This window comes from Babylonia areolata, chromosome 15 (genome assembly GCF_041734735.1).
Source record: "Babylonia areolata isolate BAREFJ2019XMU chromosome 15, ASM4173473v1, whole genome shotgun sequence".
Lineage (NCBI taxonomy): Eukaryota > Metazoa > Mollusca > Gastropoda > Neogastropoda > Buccinidae > Babylonia > Babylonia areolata.
Window position 1 is genome coordinate 26,643,252 of NC_134890.1, and position 20,294 is coordinate 26,663,545.

Below are 20,294 nucleotides of genomic sequence, written 5' to 3' on the forward strand. Positions count from 1 at the left end.
GATATTTCTGCCATTTAAAAAACTGAACGCATCATACCAAAGACGTTACAAACTTGATGCATTCTCTGCTACTGAAAAACTCAGCAAGAAAAGTCACGAATGTAGAGAGAGGGATGGGGGTAGGGTGGGAGCGGGGAGCGGGTCAGGGGTCAGCGATCTGCTGTTTGATTGGTCATGATTCATCCATACCACATACAAGGTTTAAAGGATAAAAAAAAAAAAAAATAAGATAACTAAAGCAACCTGCACATCAATCTTTTTTCTTTTTTTTTTCCCCCATTCACATGAAATCATTCCAAATTAAATAGTGGCATGCATGGTAAGAACTAGGAGAGGCACACCAATGCACTGAATGGTACACACTTTAGCACTCAGACATGCCAACCTCTACCAAGACAAAACTCTCATGAAAGGAAGTAAACAAAAAACATAAACTGACCAGCAACTGGCTAAGGCCGATAAAAAGAAACACTCTTACTCGCTGATAATAATGCACTGCCGTAGCACGATTATCCCCATTTTACAGCAGTTCTTTTTCAGAATCTTTTTTTTTTTTTTCTATTATTTATTTTACTACCCCTTTCACACCACTTCTGCCTCAGTATCAATCTTCATTTCTATAGTCTATTTTATTACCACTTTCAAACCACTTCTTTTTCAGTAGCAATCTTCATTTATCTGTTTTATTACCCCTTTCAAACCACTTCTTTTTCAGTAGAAATCTTCAATCTCATTACCCCTTTCACACCAGTTCTTATTCAGTGCAATCTTCATTTTTATCATTGATCTTATTTCCCTTCACACCACTTCTTTTTTAGAAGCAATCTTCATTTCTATTATTCGTTTTATTACCCCTTTCACACCACTTCTTTTTCAGTAGCAATCTTCATTTCTATTATTCATTTTATTACCCCTTTCACACCACTTCTTTTTCAGTAGCAATCTTCATTTCTATTATTCATGTTATTACCCCTTTCACGCCACTTCTTCTTCTTCTTCCTTTGTACAACCAACATCATTTTATTGATGGTTCTGTTGTAGTTTGGGAGGTTGCTGAGGATTGCGCTGTTGTGAGGATTGGAAAAAAAAAAAAGAAAAAAAAAAAGCTCTCTTTCTTTTTTCTCTTTTCTTCTTCCTTTCTTTTTGCGACCTGGCCAGCCAGTGTACGTTCAGCGTGCACTGACATGATGCCAAGCCTCTGCATCAGCTGTGAGCGGGGGGAGGGGAGGGGTGCGGGGGGTGATTTGGGGTGTATGGGTGGTTAGGAGGAGGGGGGGGGAATGGGGGGGGTGGGGGGGATTCACTTTTAGAGATGAGGGGCCAGTCTGGACTTGAAGCAGTCCAGTGACTCGGCTGTCACAACTTCCTGAGGCAGCTTGTTCCATTCTGGTATGGTCCTTGGGAAGAATGCCATCTGCCTGTACAGTGTTGTGCAGGAGGGAATGTCGTAGCTCAGGCTGTTGTTTGTTCTACAGCTCAGCCTGCTCTTAGATGGCTTGGGCAGGTACTTGGAGTTGATGGAGATGATACCATGGTGGAATTTGTAGAACATCTCCAAGCGGGCTTTCTTGCGGCGCTGTTGTAGGGGAGGCCAATTGAGTGAATTGAGGATGGAGTCCACAATCTTCATTTCTCTTATTCATTTTATTACCCCTTTCACACCACTTCTTTTTCAGTAGCAATCTTCATTTCTATTATTCATTTTATTACCCCTTTCACACCACTTCTTTTTCAGTAGCAATCTTCATTTCTCTTATTCATTTTATTACCCCTTTCACACCACTTCTTTTTCAGTAGCAATCTTCATTTCCACTATTTATTTCACCATCCTTTAACACAGCTTAATTTTTGCATCTTCAGCACAACATTTTCACTGCAAGCATAGGATTCTGAAGCTTAACAATAGCATAGCATGCTGAATCCAAACCAGCAGTTGACAGGTCTGTGCACTGAAGTTATCAACATGGAACCAGAATATCAGACATTAATACCAATTTGGAATGTGGTAATGGTCTTGTGCATTTTCCTTCCACGAGTAAATATTGGTAGTTAAAAGGAAAGAAAAAAGAAAAGGGCGAGGGGTTAGGGGTGGACACGTTGAGGGGCAACAGGTGAGGGAGCTTTCAAGCTGTCCTGCTCTCATCCTTTCATCCAAGTTTGACTGGAAAATCAAACTGGGTGCCAAGTTATTCGGATGAGATGATAAACTGAAATCCCATGTGCAGCATGCACTTGGCGCACACAAAAGAATCCCTGGCAATGTAGGTGTTGTCCTCTGGCAAATTTCTGAAGAAGATATACACTCTGATAGGCACCCAAATACATGTATGCATGCACTCAATGCGGCTGGCCTGACTAGCATGATGGGTTGAGCTAAAATGCAGGACATCTGCCTGAGAAATATGGTGCAGTGTATATGGATTTGAACAAACACAGTGATGCCACCTCACGAAACTGAAAGCATAGGGCGGGTTTTACAAAGCTTTCACTCTTTTTCTTATGGTGTTAATCAACTTGTTTAAAAATCAACATTGTCACAGTGTCATCCAAATCAGTTGCTGAAACTGAAGATATATGATTTAACCTGCACCCCCCAGATCCAATGGGTCTGTTATCAAGCAAAATATGTCACACTTTATTAGCTAAATGAAACAATAAACTTGTGATTTACACACACAAATAGGCACATGTCTGATGACAAAACACAATCAGTAACTATTTTGAGTGTTCCTGAAAAGACAGGCAACAAAAAACATTATGAACTCTTTGTGGACGACAGAATGGATGAGCATTCCCACATGAAACTTACTCAGATTTGGAAGACAGAATGGAATAGCATTTTCCAAAATTAAAAATCCATCACGTGCTGTGCATGTGCTTTGGTGATTATTTAAGCAGAGTGTGCTATTCTCGGCCACACCACAACCAAATGGCATGCTTGACCAGCCTGTCATGTAGTAGCTGTCTCGCGCACACGTTGACAAAGTCACTGATTAAAACGTTGCTGTCACTGCCTTGTTTGATCCACAATATTTTGAGACAAACTCGCTTCAGATGCCATTTTGCTGACACGCTTGCAAGCAGACTTCACATGCAAGCGTGTCAGCAAAATGGCATCCAAAGCGAGTTTGTCTCGAAATATTGTGGATCAAATGCTTCACATGCAAGCGTGTCAGCAAAATGGCATCTGCAGCAAGTTTGTCTCGAAATATTGTGGATCAAACAAGGCAGTGACAGCCACGTTTCATCTCTCAAAATTGCATTATCAGAAGCGATTTTGTGCATTCAAAGGCATTTGTTCTCATAACTTTGTTCCCATGGACATGATCAAACAATGTGGGGGTACGGTCGCTTGGGGGTAAAACATCAGCATTATTTTCTACACAATAGTAAAACTGTAAAAAATAAGGTAAGACATTTTATATATATATATCAGTATCAGAGGAGTGTAACTGATAGCCCAACATGTACCAGTTCTGAAAGTTTCATTTTTTACCTCTGTAGTTAGTAATTTTCGTGATTTTTTTCCTAACCCTTACAAATGGACTGTCTGTGGGGAAAAGCAACGGAGCAAACTTGTCGTTCTGAGTGAGAAGGAGACATGACAGTGATCGGACGAAACACTACACCACATCTGCTAAGCAGATGCCAGACCAGCAGCAGAACTGAACGCACTTAGGCCTTGCGGGAAAATATAAAGATAAGTAAAATAAGATTCAAAAGTAAATAAATAGATAACTAATCAAATTAATGAATTGATAAATTAAACTAATAAACAAAACAAAAATAACTAAATAAAAAAACCAAATAAATAAATGAATAAAAATTTAAATGAAACCTCAACAACACACTCAGATATGTAGCAACCAACAGGCTCTCAAGACCTGACCAGCACAATGAGTTCTATATGGATAAGTTTTCGGCATATGCCAGTTTGTTTCCTTGTTTACTGAAGTAAATTAACAATATCTATATTGTTCCATATCATGACACCACCTCAAACTGAAATCAATAGACCTGCTGGTCTTCACAGTCAGTTTTCTAAACTATCAGGCAGTATCATTCATGTGCAGAAGGCTTACCTAATACCTACATTGAGAAGGAAAGGAGGGTGGGGGTGGGAGATGGCAGATCAGAAGGCATAGAAAAGACAAGAAAATCAAGAGTAATTTCATCCTCCAATATGCTTACATTTCATCTAATAAGAGAGACCACTGGCTCTAAGTGTCTGAGCCACTAACCCCCTGAGAATATTATGGGTTGTTTTGGGGGAAAATATGCTCAAACACTGCAGGCTGTTACAATATCTCCCCCCTTCCCCCCAAAAGTGCAAATAAAAGGATGCAAACAACAGAACAAACACTGCATCCATACTCATACACGATAACCACACCTAGTATCACAAAACTGTTAACCACCTGGGAAAATATGGCAACATATATTAAGCCGGAATGGTTCCCTGCTCAATTTATAAAAATCAATGTGAGTTCCTCACAGTATCAGAGGAGTGTAACTGATGGCACAGCTCAGTGACACCTCCAAATAAAAGCTATCCAAGACCCTTTCTCCAATCTGTTTCATCTAATCTGATTAATCATCACAATAAAACCCAAAGTCTGCAAGTTTTCTTACATTGGAACTAAACTGAATATCATCCTCCGAATCTGAATGGAAATCCAAATGAGACAGAGACAGACAGACACAGAGAGAGCAAACAAACGAGTCCAATAACTGTTGTTCTTGATAATAAAGATTACAAAACTTTATGCTTAGCACTTCCCATCAGCTTTAAAAAAAAGAAGAAGAAAAAAAACAAAGGTTACTGCCCAACAGCTTTTTACAGTCATCAGGTCAGTGACTTCATACGCTGATACCCCTTGTGTCAAGGCCCCAGCATAGGAAGGCAGGGCCCTATCCTCTCCTTCCCCACCATTTCGACCTTCCCCAACCAAAGTCAGGTACCCCCATTCACACCTGGAATGAGGAAAATGGGAGAAAAGTGCCTTTCCCAAAGACACAACACCATCCCAAACAGGACCTCAAAACCCTCAATCACTGGTGAACATGCGATCAGAAATCCAACGACATTCAGACTCTGCCATGGTGCTTCCTCCCAACAGCTGCCATTCAGGAGGCAGAGAGCAATGAACCCTTAAACTTCTCTATACCTCATTTACTGTCAGGTAAGTTGATGGGAACTGCTATGCAGCAAAGGCTTGATGTGAAGTTGTGTGCCTTTGATGACATCAATCTCATTTTTCCTGATCTTTTATGTGTGTATTATATATTCTTTTTCTTCTTTAACAATCTTAACGCTAAATAAGAAGGATGAATACCTACAATATTCATATATATACAGACAGATAGATATGGATAGATATAGATATATATCAATATCCCTTTTAAAAACAAATAATCTGAAGCAAACTCAATACAATACATGTATCGATGAACTGTCAACATCACCCAACAACAAAAAACCAACCGCCTCAACATCAACAAATCACAATAACCACAGACTGACTTTGCCCTCCTCTTCCCAGCAAGTCTCTCCTAAACCAGTCCAGTACGTCAGCTTGTCTTTTCTGCCTTCCTGGCAGCTTTGCCGTACATGTTGTCCAGCGTCAGTCCGATAAAGACGAGGATGGTTCCCAGCCACTGGCGGGCACTCATGGGATGGCCGAAGTAGGCTATGGAGCACAGGATGGTGAAGAACTTGCGCGTGGTGGTGAAGATGGAGCAGGTCAGAGGGCCGAACGTCGTCACCGTTTTGAAGATGAACATCTGTACAAAGTGGATTCCCCAGTTATTTTGTTGTTGTTTGTGGTGTTGTTGCTGTTGATGTTGTTTGGTTGTTGTTTTTTTAAACATGAACAAAGTTGATGAACTCAGAAGAAAAAGTGTCTGCTAGACAAATGTTAGATCTTTCAAGATAATATAAAAAGATTTATTTATTATAAACCACGCTATAATCCGAATGCACTTGCGTGCTCAAATACACACAGCATAAAAGATGATGTTAAAAAAAAACAAAAAAAACTGAATTCCTTGATATCATCAAAATTCACACACCCACACACACACATATATATACAGGTAAACACACATAAAACACACATGTAACATGCACACACAACGCACACACACACGTAACACTAACATACACAAACATAACACAGACATATAACCACACACTCATAAACACAACACACACACAACACACACGACCCCTCACCTGTCCAGCAGCACTACAGACACTGAAGAGAAGCATATTCACAAGGACGTGAGGGTAGCGCCCAACAAAGGGCACAAACTCAAATATCTCAGCAGAGACAACCAAACCTGTTCAAACACAGAGAAATATCATTACACTTTACAGTGAAGAGGAAAACACACACTCTTGTGAAGCACATATTCAATATGACCACAAAAACAAAAGACCAAATCAAAATTTTCAGCAGTCACCATCAAAACTCATTCCAGAACAACTGAAATAAGAATATCTGAAACAAAAGTGGCACAATTATCCCCTAAATGTGAACTATGCACTGCAGATAACCACATATTCTGTATTTATCAAGTTTTAATAACGACCTTTTCATAACTAAACAGCTTATACAGGTCTAGAGGAATCTATGTTGAGCCCCTTGTTCTGTAATTTCCTAACACATGCACCAGACCCATCATTCTCACTGATCAGCAGCACTTTAACTCTTTCGCCACCAAAGGCAACTATAGTTGACTAAACAGTTCACGGACATAGATGACTTTAGTCGACATCGAGGGATCAGGTTAAAAGGACCGTCTGTCACCTTGTAACAACGCACAGCCGGTTTCTATGCCCCCTGACCAAGTTTGAAGTGAACAAGGCCATTGTTGTTTTACTGACATGATTCAAAACCTGTGACAAACAGCCTTGAATCTAAAATATTTAGTGCTTTTTCACACAGAAACCTGGCGATGAAAGAATGAATCCAGACAGTTCAAGCCCCCTGAACTGAAATCAATTCACCTTGCAGTGTCTTATAAACACCCCTTGCACAAGATCTTAACACACAGACTGGACACATGGTTAACAAGCGCTGGTTCCAAGAGATGACATGCGTTGACCCACTAGACACACACACCACGGGTGTTCAGTGCTGGCACTTTAGTTGGCCCTGCGAAAGTTCGTGAACCCACGAAGTAGGGCATGGATATGAATAAACGCGGCTGACAAACAGGCCGCGCCAGCAGCACTCGCTGTACGCTTGTTCGGCGGTAAATCTGCTTTGTTTCTTTCGCGCATCATCTCCTCGGATGGATCGGAAATAACGACTAAAGAAGTGGTTTTCTAAAAAGAACACAAAATAAGCTTTTCATTGACTCCAAACACAATATGTTTCCTTACATAGCGGTTGTTGCGGCAACGGCTGAAACATAAATGAAGAAAGAGAAGAGAAGGATAAGCAGAAACATGATCGCAAAAATCGTTAAGTTTAAATCCCTCTCTAAGAAAACAGGCGTTTAGCACAATAGCATCGTAAATATACACAGAACATATAGCATGCCTGCGTGCAGATTAGCTTACCTTTTGAGTTGTGCGATTTTTCTTGGCAGCACAACAAACGTTTAAATGAACACACTGTAGCATGGTGAGAGTGAGCAGCAGGGGGATGGAGAGCGGGGTGAGTGTCTGTCGGCTTATGGCACTGCCGTGCCCTTCATTCCACGAGAAAGACGAAGATTTTTAAGGTAAAAAAAAAAAAAAAAATGAAACGATGATGTTGATAAAATAATGAAATTGTGTAAATCAAATCAAACTGCACTCCAATAATACAACCAGGAATAGCAATAATTCAACTTTCTGTAATCGCTGCAGGAAATGTGTGGATGCTGTGAAAAGGTGGGAAAAGTGGGGCGGGGGCCGCGGGGCCGAGTGAAACAAAGAAGGCAGTGTCCCAGTTTGGCGCGCGGGGCCAGAAATACCGCGGCGAATGTGCTGGTCAGTACAGAGTGCGGTGGGAAAGTCTGGCATTAAAAAATTTTTGACCCAAGACGCTAGACGCTGCTCGGCCAACTAAAGAGCCGGATTTTGTGCTCGGCTGAGCAGCCGTGACACATTAATCCCAGCTGATTGCGCACCTGTGTTGTTGACTTCTCAATCAAGTGTTTGATGCATGCTTGCATGATACAACTAAAAGTATGTGACAGTAGTTCTGGGGATGGTGGGGTTAGCCCATGTCATCTAAAAGTGAGTGAGAGATAGTGAGAGTGTGTGTGTGTGTGTGTGAGTGTGCATGCATGTCAGTGGGGGGGGCGGGGGGGGGGGGGGGATGTGAGTGTGTGAATGTGCGTATGTGTGTATGCACTTGTGTGTGTGTGTGAGTGTGTGTGAATGTGTGTGTGTGTGTGAATGCATGAGTGTGTGTGAATGTGTGTGTGTGTGTGTGTGTGTGTGTGTGTGTGTGTGTGTGTGTGTGTGTGAGTTCATGAGTGTATGAGTGTGTGTGAGCATGTGCATGTGTCTGCACCCACACAAGCACGCATCTCCACTTCTAAAAACACCAGCAGAAGTGGAAGTACACCTCCAGTGAAAAAAAAAAAAAAAAAACATACATGGAACCACGACATCAGACAATGTACACATCAAGACAAAGGAGAGAGAGTGAGTGATCGAGAAGGGAAGCTAACTTACCGATGGCCAGCCACAGAACTGACTACACACTGACGCTGACAATGTACACATCAAGACAGAGAAAGCGAGGGAACGACAAGAGAAGCTGACTTACCGATGGCCAGCCATAGAACGGACCAGATATTGACATTAAACATCATGCTGGTGGCACCAGTGCGGTGCTCTGCCCTCATCTTGTCCTGGCTGGCTCCTGTCAGGCCGTCCAGCGTCAGAGAAATCAACTGGAACATGCCCCCACACACACACACATCACTCCAGTCAGTCATCCACACTGCCTGCCCTTTCATTATTCTGCGGTTGGCTCACTTTTTTCATTCTTTTCTTGTGCGTGCGTGCATGTCTGTGTAAAATGTGTGGGTTTTTTTCCTTGTTTTTTTTTTTTTTGGTGTGTGTGTGTGTGTGTGTGTGGAGGGTGGGGTGGGGTGGAGGATGTATGTGTGGGTATATGCAAAATGTGTGCATAACAAGTTGTACTTTGCTACAGTTATTAGATTTTTTTTTTTTTTTTTTTTTTTATAAAGCTGAAAATGAATGACAATGTGCAAAATGATTGTGCAATACAATATGTGCAATGTTAACATCCATGTCTTTAAGGTGTTTATCATTTTCATCAATTAATTACAATGTTTTAGGTTGAATATCATATGCAACACTTTTATTGGAATGTCTTGTATCTTTACTGCTGTTTTTTTTTTTTTTTTAAATAAGTCACGTCAAAATGTTTTTTGTGTGAGTAACTGTCTATGTTTGTTTTGCCATACCTAACATAATTTCTCTTCACAAGATAATAAAATTATTCATGTTTTATCTAATCTTTCATGGCAGCAGCCTCATCATAAGAATATCTGTAATACAAAAACAGTCATGGTCACTGCCATTTTACATCGTCATAATATCCATAACACCCCACCAGTCAGTCACCCAAACCGCCCTTTCACAGCAAATGCCACGTCATCAGAATACCATGGCCCAACACTCAGCTTATATCACAGATTGACATAAGTTTACATTTGGGCCAACAGCAAAGTGAGAGCTGCATTATCAATGGTTGCTTAATTGCAATGGGAAATCATTTACAGCTTAGTCTTTTGTGAAGATCTATGACTCAAACTAGAAAGCAAAACAGCCTTGGCACTTGGTGCTGCAGCCTTTGGGGGGCTAGCTGACCTTTGGGAACCATCCCCAAAGCTGACCGTCCTACAACCCTCTTGGCTAAGTTAACTTGGGCAAGACACTCTCCACTATAATCAAATTCTAGCCCAGATAGTCGGGACAGCAGCTGCCTCACTTGCTGTTCTGATGGTCAGTTGAACACGACTGACTGACATACATACAGTATAACAATAATCTGTGTGGCCTTATTTTCTATTTGTTTTTGTTGTTTGTTACTAACTACTACCTAACAACAGGAATCGAAGAGAAAGAGACAGAGAGAGGGACTGAGAAAAGAGATGGGAAACCCCAGACATGCCTGACCCTGTTGTATGAACAGATTTTTGTTCACTCTGCTTCTAAAAAAAAAAAAAAAAAAAAGAAAAAAAAGTTAACCCAACCCAACACATTCCATTTCTCCCTCGTTTTCACCACCTCTCATCCTCTCCTGTTAAGTGGATGGCAACACCACAAATACAAGCAGCACCCAGCCTCTTGTGGGTCTGTGGCATGAACCCTGTTGACACATGGGTCATCGCCCAGTGTGTCAGACTGCCACTTTAGTTCGCAAGCAACTGGTACACTTTTCTCTTCTTTCTTTTTCTATGAATAACCAAGATTACAATGGGGCAAGTGTTAATCATATTTCATTTACAGAGAGCTGAGACACTAAAGGTAAAACTGCTGAACCTGACTCACTGAAAGAGTTTGCGTTTTGATGATAAGTTACATGGCAATGAAGTCAATGTGTGGGGAATTTGTCAGCTGCCAAACAGTGGCACATCCAACTGTTGCATCTTAACACAAGCATTTTTTGTTTAACCTATCACAATGCTAACACATCCAGGTACTGAATGCATTGGGGTTTAACCAACAAAGGTGCACATTTAACAGCATAATCACTAACAGAACATGGACTGATCCATATTTCTGCTTCAATCATATGTGAGACAGCTTCACATATCCAATGCCTGTGTCAAAGATAATTTTTTTAAATGTGCATTTGTAATTTGTATTTGTGGTTTTTCATCAATATCTCTGTGTAAGAGTTTTAAATCATTTTTCCACATGCATATTCACAGTGTGTGTGTGTGTGTGAGTGTGTGTGCCCGTGCATGTGTGTGTGCCTGTGCACACACTTTATGCGGCCATGTGTGTGTGTGTGTTAGTGTGCAAGTGTGAGCATGCATAAATCTGAACATGTGTGCATGTGTTTGATGTTACAATAGTGTGTACAATATCTGGATGTTCACAATGTGGTTGAGGCGACTGTGCGCACTGTACACATGGGGGTGGGGATGGGAGGGTACCTTGGTTACAGAAATCTCACCTATGATGTCACTTTGATTTTATCTGAAATCTATTTAACTCATGTGACATGCCTTGAGCATAACTCCATTTTAATGAATGGCCCAATGGATATAATAACAATATTTATAAGGAGGTTAAATATAGCCAGAGGTCACACCCTCAAACACAAACCAATGAAAATAAACTATTACCATTCTGAATATTATTGTTGCTGTTGCTGCTGCTGTTGTTCTTAGTAGTAGTAGCAGCAGCAGGAGCAGCAGTAGAAGTATTTGTTTAACATTATTATTACTTTTCTTCTTCTTATCATTATTATAATTATAATCATCATCATAATAAGCAGGTAAAATATAGTCTGAGATAACACCCACAGAAACCAGTCTGCTATAGAAATAAACTGTATTATCACCATCATTATCAGTATTATTACTATTATCATTCGTGGTAGCAGTTGTAGTAGAAGAAGTGATAGTAGTTGTAGCAGTAGTAGTATCATCAGTCAAAATACAGTACTACTACAAGTAGTAATAGTAGTTGTAGCAGCAGTAATAGTATCAACAGTTGAAATACAGTCATGGGACACACATTCTCCCCCCCCCACCCCCCCCCCGCCCCCCACTCCCCCAAAGCCACCTAATCACACATACACACACACCGCACCCCCCAAACTCACCAACAGGATCTCCCCTGTTCCCACCACATGGTGATCCTCTGCCTGGGCTGCTGAGGAGGAGGCAGCGGGGCCCTTCTGGTCCTTGTACATGAAGAGGGCCACGCCAAGCACGATCATCAGCACAAACAGGTACTTGGCTGCTGGGTAGCGCTTCCCTGCCACCAGCACTCCCAGAATCATCACCGGGATGGGCTTGATCGATTTCCCCAGCACCTGCATGCAGCATGGAAAAGTTCTCAGTTGAAGTTTCATCGTCAAGGAGGTTGGGGAAGTGGCGGGGGCATGGGGGGAGGGGAGGGGGGAAGATGGGGGGGGGGGGGGGAGGGAGTCAAAACGTGTGTGGACTGATCCGTTTTTCGCTGGATGACATAACATGTCTCCTTGAATTAAATAAATTAAATCAAACATAAAAAAAACAAGAAAAAACAATTATCAGATGCCTGGCCTATGCTGAAACCCAATACGCCTGTCAGGCCTTCAGAGCTTCCACTTATCATAAAAATATACACACACCGTATAAATACACATATCAGATACACATGTGTTGTACTCAAAAGTGATAATTTGCCCTTTACCGACAATGTGCAATACATATTAGAAGACTGGACACTGAAACAGCAATAAAGACAAGACAGCTAGCAACCCGTGCCGAGTAGGACACATGAAGAATAAAGATTTGACACTGAAACAGTACTGAAGAAATCTAGTTAGCCTGTGGGCGATAATCAAGATCAAGTTAACACACATCCATATTATAAAACAGCACTGAGCAATCGTTCAGGTTGTTTACTCAGCAAGCATTGAGTTGCAAAGCGAGCACAAGGGAAACCACCCCTAGATTATAACAACTGAAAAAACATTGAGTTGCTACCCTTCACAGAAGATAGGACAGCTGGCTACCTGTGTGGGGTAGGACACATGCTGCAGAGAGTGATTGCTGGCCAACATGGCGCCCAGGTAGGACAGGGAGCACAGAGCACTCAGGCGGCGAGGAGTCCGGCCATGTTCTCTGGTCACTACCATGCCTGTAAGTCAAGTCATGCCATGTATTATGTTCTTTATTTTCTCATTATGAAAAAAAACAACAACATAATTCCCCCCCCCCCCCCCCTTCTTTATTACTCTACCCCCTGTCCACACACACTTTTTTTTCTTTTTTTTTTTAAATGAACACCTTTTTTTTTCTTTTTCTTTTTTTTTTTTTAACATTTTACATTATATATGTGCATACATTCACACATACAAAGCAAAATAAAGGAGAATTTAAAACAAGCGAAGGATACACATAAGCACTGTCATCATCATCAAAATTATCATCAACATAAATATATACCGGTAGATGCTTTCACTTCCTAAACACATACATATTCAATATTGTATGTTAAAACACAATGGTTGTCAAATCAAGTCACCTATACTTCATTACCTCATCTTCAGAAAGCACACTGTAGTCTCATGAGATACTGTCTGTTAAAACCCATCGGCTATCAGGTCCAGCCACATAAAACAATTATATGTTATATTCTTTATTTCCTCATCTTGAGAAAGCTCATTGATATTGTGTTTTAAAAATGTCAGCTATCAAATCACATACAATTGTTTTTGTGATCTCACAAAAAAACATAAATCACTGTAACTGCATAGTACCAGGTACGTTAAAAACATCAGCTGTCAAGTCATGTCAAGTAGACTTTATCATCTCATCTTGATAAAGTACATAACAGCCTCATAAAAACATAAACAATGTACACTAAAATGCATCAGCTATCAAGTCATCTCACAAACATTTTATCACTTCATCATGAGAAAGCACATTGTGGTCTGATAAAAAACACATTTTTGTCATGTGCATTAAAATAAAACTCAGGTAACAAGTCACACATCAAATACTTTATTACCTCATCTTAAAAAAATACATTGTGGTTTCATAAAAAATACATAAATATTAAACTTTCAGAACATCAGTTATCAAGTCATATCCAATGATTCAGTATATATTAATATACTTTATAATCTCATCTTGAGAAAGCACACTGTGGTCTCATAAAAATTTAAAAAATACATATGTTTTAATATGGTACATCAAAATTCATCAGCTATCAAGTAAAGTCATATGTAACATTTTAAATTTCTTATGTCATCTTGAGAAAGTACATAGTGGTCTCATTAAAAATAAATAAATAAATAAAAACATAAAAATATGTTCTATATGCTTGTTCAGCTGATCTACTCATCTGGAAAGCAAGTCAGACATTCTCTTATGAAGAGTAGATTGGTATTGCCTGCCAAATGGCAGGACTTCAAAGTCACAGTATTCCGCAAAAATATGGTTTATAATATTTTATCACATGTAATTTCTCTTGCTTTCTTCACCATTCACTCTTCATACATTCAACCAAATAACCAATTTTTAAAAAATTTTTGGTATGCTTAATAGTTGACTTCATCAAGTTTTTGCGTCTTATGCATATTATTATTAGTAGTAGTAGTTCTTTTTTATGTATTTATCTATTATTTATTTCCTTTTTTTTTTCTCTCAAAGCCTGACTAAGCGCGTTGGGTTACGCTGCTGGTCAGGCATCTGCTTGGCAGATGTGGTGTAGCATATATGGATTTGTCCGAACGCAGAGCTACTGAAACTGAAACATTCAACCAGAAAAACAAAAAAACTAGGTACCCATGTAACATTAACGCCAATATGAGGTTTACAGTGTTCATGCTCGGGCAAAAACACTATGGGTCTGCTATATCTGCTTAAATTCATGATACAGGTACTTATGATCAGACAGAGGCTATTACTTAAGGCATTGTATGAGAATATATTTTTGGCTTCAAAACACTCTTCAACTTACGAAGCCCCCAAAACTTACCAATTTTTGCGAAAAAAGCATTTATGATGCACTGCACAAACACCAATGACAGGGTATAGTGGAACTTTTCCCCTTCATTTCCGTACTTTGCTTTGGTTCTGTGGAAAAAAAAACAAAAACACAGGTTTATAAATCAACCATTTGAAAGCAGATTTTAGCATGAACTTCGAACCTGAGTAGTATATCAAATACTGGTTAAAACTTTGCGTGCCTGTGAGTATATATGCATGTGCGCATGAACTGTTTCAGTGGTATTAGCGCCCAGCTGCTCTTTTCAAGCCCAACAATTGCACCCGAGTTCATCTGCCACAGTCTCAATGCCAGCAGTCCACCGGGAAAGTTCAATTAAGTCACCAGAAGTCCACACACCTGAGAAGCACACTGGTTAAAACTTATCAACTTGGAAGAAAGCTGTAATCTAAAAGAAAACCTACAAACTGTAGTTATAAAATAAAAGAAACAACTGGGTGACTAATATGTTTATAAATATATTTACAAACATGGTTTGGTTATGATACAACTGTACAAGTGTGGGACTGGGAGTATCAAGGCATGCATAATCTTAAACATTAGTTAGTGTCAACCTTCAGATTATATCAGTTTGATTGTCATGTGATGTGTACAAGAACAAGATTCTATTTAGATACTTTTGTCCAGGGAAAGATCTATTCAATTTCAAGCTATATTCATTCTGGCAACCCAGCGCAACTGCCTCTCATGTGTTTGTTGCAATGTAATCAGAAATTTACCATAGTGATCGTCTGAGAAAAATCTAACCAGAATGAGATATGGGATATCACATCCAAGCTGAAACCTCACCAGTTATTAAAAAAAATAAAATTTAAAAAACCCCAAACCCATCAGATGTCCACTTTGCTGGTAATATTTTCATGAAAAATGTCAAAGGTCCTGTAGCCTTTATATGACCACCAGTGAATTCATATCCACTGTGTCAAGGAAGGCTGGGCCCAATCCTCTCCTTCCCATCTAAACCTTCCCCGGCCAGATCAGGAACCCATTCGCATCTGGGAAGAGTGGGGAAAATCAGAGAAAAGCGCCTTTCCCAAGGACACAACACCAGGCTGAAATGGGGGACTGAACCCTGACCACTGGATCAGAAGTCCAACGCCTTTCAGATTCTGCCACAGCGACTCCATACAGAAAAAAAAATGCATTCAGACCGACCTTCCAGCTCTCTGAAACTGACCCAAGCAGTGTAGATCACTTACCCACTTAACAATGACGTATTCCTTCCGCCAATTGTTTCCAACGCGCAGTCGACCGACCCCTAATCACAATGCCATTAACATTTGTCCTTAAATTCTTTAATTCACTTGCCTTTGTCATATTATTATTACTGTGCACTGTATTACTAATTCAAACATTGTTTGCAAGTGAGACATTGTTTGCAAGTGAGGGGGTTATGTGGTTGTTGTTTTTTGTGTGTTTTTGTGTTGTTGTTTTTTAATTGACATTAAAAAAATTAAACGTCTAGCACATCTGTTACTGTGTTAGTTTTAATTGCAGGAAAACTGCTTATTCATATGATGTATTTATGTACACTTTTTATAAACCATTTTTATTATTTCTAGCATTTGTTGTTTTCTTTTTATTCATTTCTGTATTGATTTGTTTATTTATTTATTTAATCATTTATCTATTATTATTTAGCTTTTTTTTTCCTCAGGGCCTGACTAAGTGCTGGTCAGGCATCTGCTTGGCAGATGTGGTGTAGCATATATGGATTTGACCGAACACAGTGACGCCTCCCTGAGCTATTGATACTGATACTCTTCAGCATAGATTTATTTATCTATCTCACAATCTCCTACCTTTCTTACAATAGCAAAAATTTATGAACTGATTATGTGGGGGAGAACTTGTATAGATCTGTCTAGTAGGTAGGTTGAGAGTGTTATAAAATAATGAGTTAATCGGTGATATGCACCATTGACATTATAATCATAGAAGTTTATCTTTTTCTTCTTCTTCATTTGTGGTTTCAGTTTACTGAAAAACTGAAACATTTGTGGGTTGCATCCCCCACATTCACTCATATCACGAGTGGGCTTTTACTTGTATGACCGTCTTTTACCCCCCAATGAAATGTGTATATGAGAGAGAGAGAGAGAGAGAGAGAGAGAGAGAGAGAGAGAGAGAACGAACCTATACACGCCTTAGACTTAGAGGTGTGTTTCCTACATACTGGTTTGGCAAGGTTCTTGCAAGACATGTTAGAAAGGTGCATTTCTTTTTTTTCATCTCGCAGCACCAGTGGGTAGGTTCTTGTGAGTCAAGGCTTGGAAGCCTTCAGAGCAACTTTACCAGAGGTAAGGGTAAATCTACTTCCCTTGTTGGGCAAGTACTTGTCTTCGCCACCAGCACGCAAACCTGCTTGAGATAAAGAAACACGTCTCTTTTTTCTTACTTTCCTTTTCTTTCCGTTACACGACCAACATCGACTTGCCGACGACTGTCGTGGTTGATGTATGCAAAGTATTTTTGTGTCTCCATAACCCACCGAGCACTGACATGGATTACAGGATCTTTAACGTGCTTAATTGATCTTCTGCATACGCACAGCACACACGAAGGGGCTTCAGGCACCAGCAGGTCTGCACATATGTAGACTTGGGAGATCGGAAAATTGCCCTCCCTTTACCTACCAGGCGCCGTTACCGAGATTAAAACCAGGGACCCTATGATTGAAAGTCCAACGCTTTAACCATTCGATTATTGCGCCCGTCTTACCAACTCTTCTATTTTTTGTGACTTCTTGCTGGCGATACTACCTGGTTCCACCCACCAGTCCCTTCCCTCGAGTTAAACAATCGCGTACTGCAATCATAACAAAACAAAGAGTGCATGACAGCGTCAATCGGAAACATGTGCTTATAAAAGTTAAGCAGCACTATCAACTACACTTACATGGTTTCTTGAAGAATGCCATACAAAAAATAACACCCAAAAATTCCCAAAAAGCAGACAACCAACATCTGGATCCCGCCGGGCTCGGCCATCTTGATTGTGAATGATACGTAAGCATTCAATTCGTCTTTTTACTCCGAATCACAAGGAATACTGCAAATTAATATTAACTGACAAAGTTTGTGGAGCTAATGCATTGAGTAAAAGCGATAAAAGGGAAGAAGATTGTAAAGATATGAACACTTCTGACTGACGAGTAGAAAAATTAATCTGGATTTTTGTCACACTGGAATGTGTCAAGCCGTACTTAACTATTGCCGTTAGTGTTGTCAGCTCTTGTCAGTATTTTCACGGACTGGAAGTTCAGTCAACTTGACCAACGAACGCGCGCGTGTGTGTATGTGTGGCCGTGTCAGTGTGTGTGTGTGGGGGGGGGGGGGGGGGGGGGGGGGGGGGGGAGGAAGAGTGGGTGCGTGTGGCAGGACCACGGCTACGGCTACTGAGTGCGTGCAGTCACTGCCGGTGTGCCGCGGGCCGCCCGGGGAGCGGGTGCACTGACGGACACACTGTGACTGGACACACACACACACACACACACACACACACACACACACATATATATATATACTGATATATATATATATGTGTGTGTCCATCGAGATCGATGATGACCATCGTTGTCATCCAGCTGGGGGATGGGGGGAGGGTGGTGGGGAGGGGGGGTTGGGGGGGAGGATGCTCATGAATCTATCTGTGAATGCGCAGATGGCTGAATCGTCCAATCTGCGCACGAAATGTTCGCTGACAGTTGGGGCAGACAAAGACAGGCATACCATTGTCAGGGAGCTTGTTTGCCCGTGACTTTCTGGCCTGCCTCTTCTGAACAGCTGCAGCAGTCCTGTTGGCCTCGCACAACTTGGCGCCTTTGTGCACAGCAGCACGCCATTTGTCACGGTCCACTGCAGATTCCTCCCAGGAGTCAGGGTTGATATCAAATGCTTTCAGAGAGACTTTCAGAGTATCTCTGAAGCGCTTCTTCTGACCTCCGTGTGATCTCTTCCCTTGTTGCAGCTCGCCATAGAAGAGCCTTTTGGGCAGCCGATGGTCTGGCATGCGCGCCACGTGTCCAGCCCAGCGAAGCTGGGACTGCATCAGGATGGTGAAGATGCTGGGAAGGGTGGCTTTTGCGAGCACCTCTGTGTCTGGGGTCTTGTCTTGCCACTTGATGTTCAGTAGCTTCCTGAGGCATGTTGTGTGGAAGTGGTTCAGCTTCTTGGCATGTCGTTGGTACACTGTCCAAGTTTCGCAGGCGTATAGTAGTGTGGGGAGAACTACTGCTCTGTAGACCTTTAGCTTGGTCTGAAGACTAATGCCTCTTCTGTTCCAGACATTTGCACTGAGTCTACCAAAAGTTGCGCTTGCTCTTGCAATCCTGACGTTCACTTCATCGTCGATGGTCGCATTTCGTGACAGTGTGCTGCCAAGGTAAGTGAACCGCTCCACCGCACTGAGTCTCTGACCGTTGACTGTGATGTTGGGCTCAACGTAGGGTTTCCCTGGGGCTGGCTGATGGAGAACTTCAGTTTTCCTCGTGCTGATGGTAAGGCCGAAGTTCCTGCTGGCAGTGGCAAACTTGTCAACGCTGAGTTGCATGTCAGCTTCAGATCCAGCGTTGAGGGCACAATCATCAGCAAACAAAAAGTCTCTGATGATGTCTGTCATGACCTTCGTTTTTGCTTGAAGCCTTCTGAGGTTAAACAACTTGCCATCTGTTCGGTACTTTAGGCCGATTCCAACATCGCCATCTCTGAAGGCATCAGTAAGCATTGCAGAGAACATGAGGCTGAACAGCGTTGGAGCCAGGACGCAGCCTTGCTTGACACCATTTGTGACAGCAAAAGGAGCAGATGTTTCGCCTTTGTCCTGGACTCGAGCCTGCATGCCTTCATGAAATTGGCTGACCAAGGAAATAAATTTCCGAGGGCATCCATACTTGGCCATGATCTTCCACAGTCCCTCTCTACTCACGGTGTCGAAGGCCTTAGTGAGGTCGACATAGGTGGAGAACAGATCAGCATTTTGCTCCTGACATTTCTCTTGCAGCTGCCTTGCAGCAAACACCATGTCGGTGGTTCCGCGCTCTTTCCGGAATCCACATTGGCTCTCAGGCAAATGACCTTGGTCAAGGTGTGCTGTGAGGCGGTTTAGTAGGATCCTGGCAAGTATCTTGCCTGCGATGGAGATATATATATATATATATATACATACATCATAGTAGGCCTCCTTCGGTCATGGCTGACCATGGATAGAGTATATCCGACCTAATGTCTAATTGGGCTGTCTGCTTGGACCAAGCAGCGTCGCCTGTGACTGTAGAGACCCGGATGCGAGAGAGACAGTCTCTGTCGCAGCGATCACATGTGTAAGCTGATGCTGGTCTGTCGGCTGCCGTCCCTTTTCTGCGAGCTCGCTTTTCTGCTGCAGCAGCTGACATTTTGTCCTCACCAATCCGTAGCTGATTCTTGAGAGTGCTTCTCCATCTGTTGCGGTCAGCTGCAAGGCCCTCCCAGGACTCAGTGTTGATCTCAAGTGCCTTCATGTCATGTTTGCAAACGTCTTTGTATCTCAGCTGTGGGCGGCCGATGCTTCTCTGCCCCGTGGCGAGCTCTCCATAAGGGATGTC

At 41.6% G+C, this 20,294-nt stretch overlaps 1 protein-coding gene across 1 annotated transcript; it reads right to left on the minus strand.

The window, feature by feature from the left end:
- Positions 1-4,506: 4,506 nt before the first annotated feature.
- Positions 4,507-17,700, minus strand: LOC143290512 (solute carrier family 35 member B1-like). Its single transcript, XM_076600018.1, has 7 exons — positions 17,612-17,700; positions 14,684-14,781; positions 12,714-12,838; positions 11,814-12,026; positions 8,772-8,898; positions 6,236-6,342; positions 4,507-5,784 (listed from the first exon to the last, which is right to left on the minus strand). The coding sequence occupies exons 1-7, from the start codon at positions 17,677-17,679 to the stop codon at positions 5,572-5,574; spliced, it is 951 nt and encodes a 316-aa protein (XP_076456133.1). The 5' UTR covers positions 17,680-17,700; the 3' UTR covers positions 4,507-5,571.
- Positions 17,701-20,294: the final 2,594 nt, after the last annotated feature.

What these genes read in the sequence shown, in the direction of transcription:
- LOC143290512 (XM_076600018.1), bottom strand. Translation starts at nt 17,679, where the DNA reads ATGTTGGTTGTCTGCTTTTTGGGAATTTTTGGGTGTTATTTTTTGTAT. An exon ending in TGCTTTTTTCGCAAAAATTG is followed by an intron (nt 12,839 to 14,683) that starts GTAAGTTTTGGG and finishes CTTGACTTACAG; the next exon opens with GCATGGTAGTGACCAGAGAA. An exon ending in ATGTGTCCTACCCCACACAG is followed by an intron (nt 12,027 to 12,713) that starts GTAGCCAGCTGT and finishes TGCTGCATGCAG; the next exon opens with GTGCTGGGGAAATCGATCAA.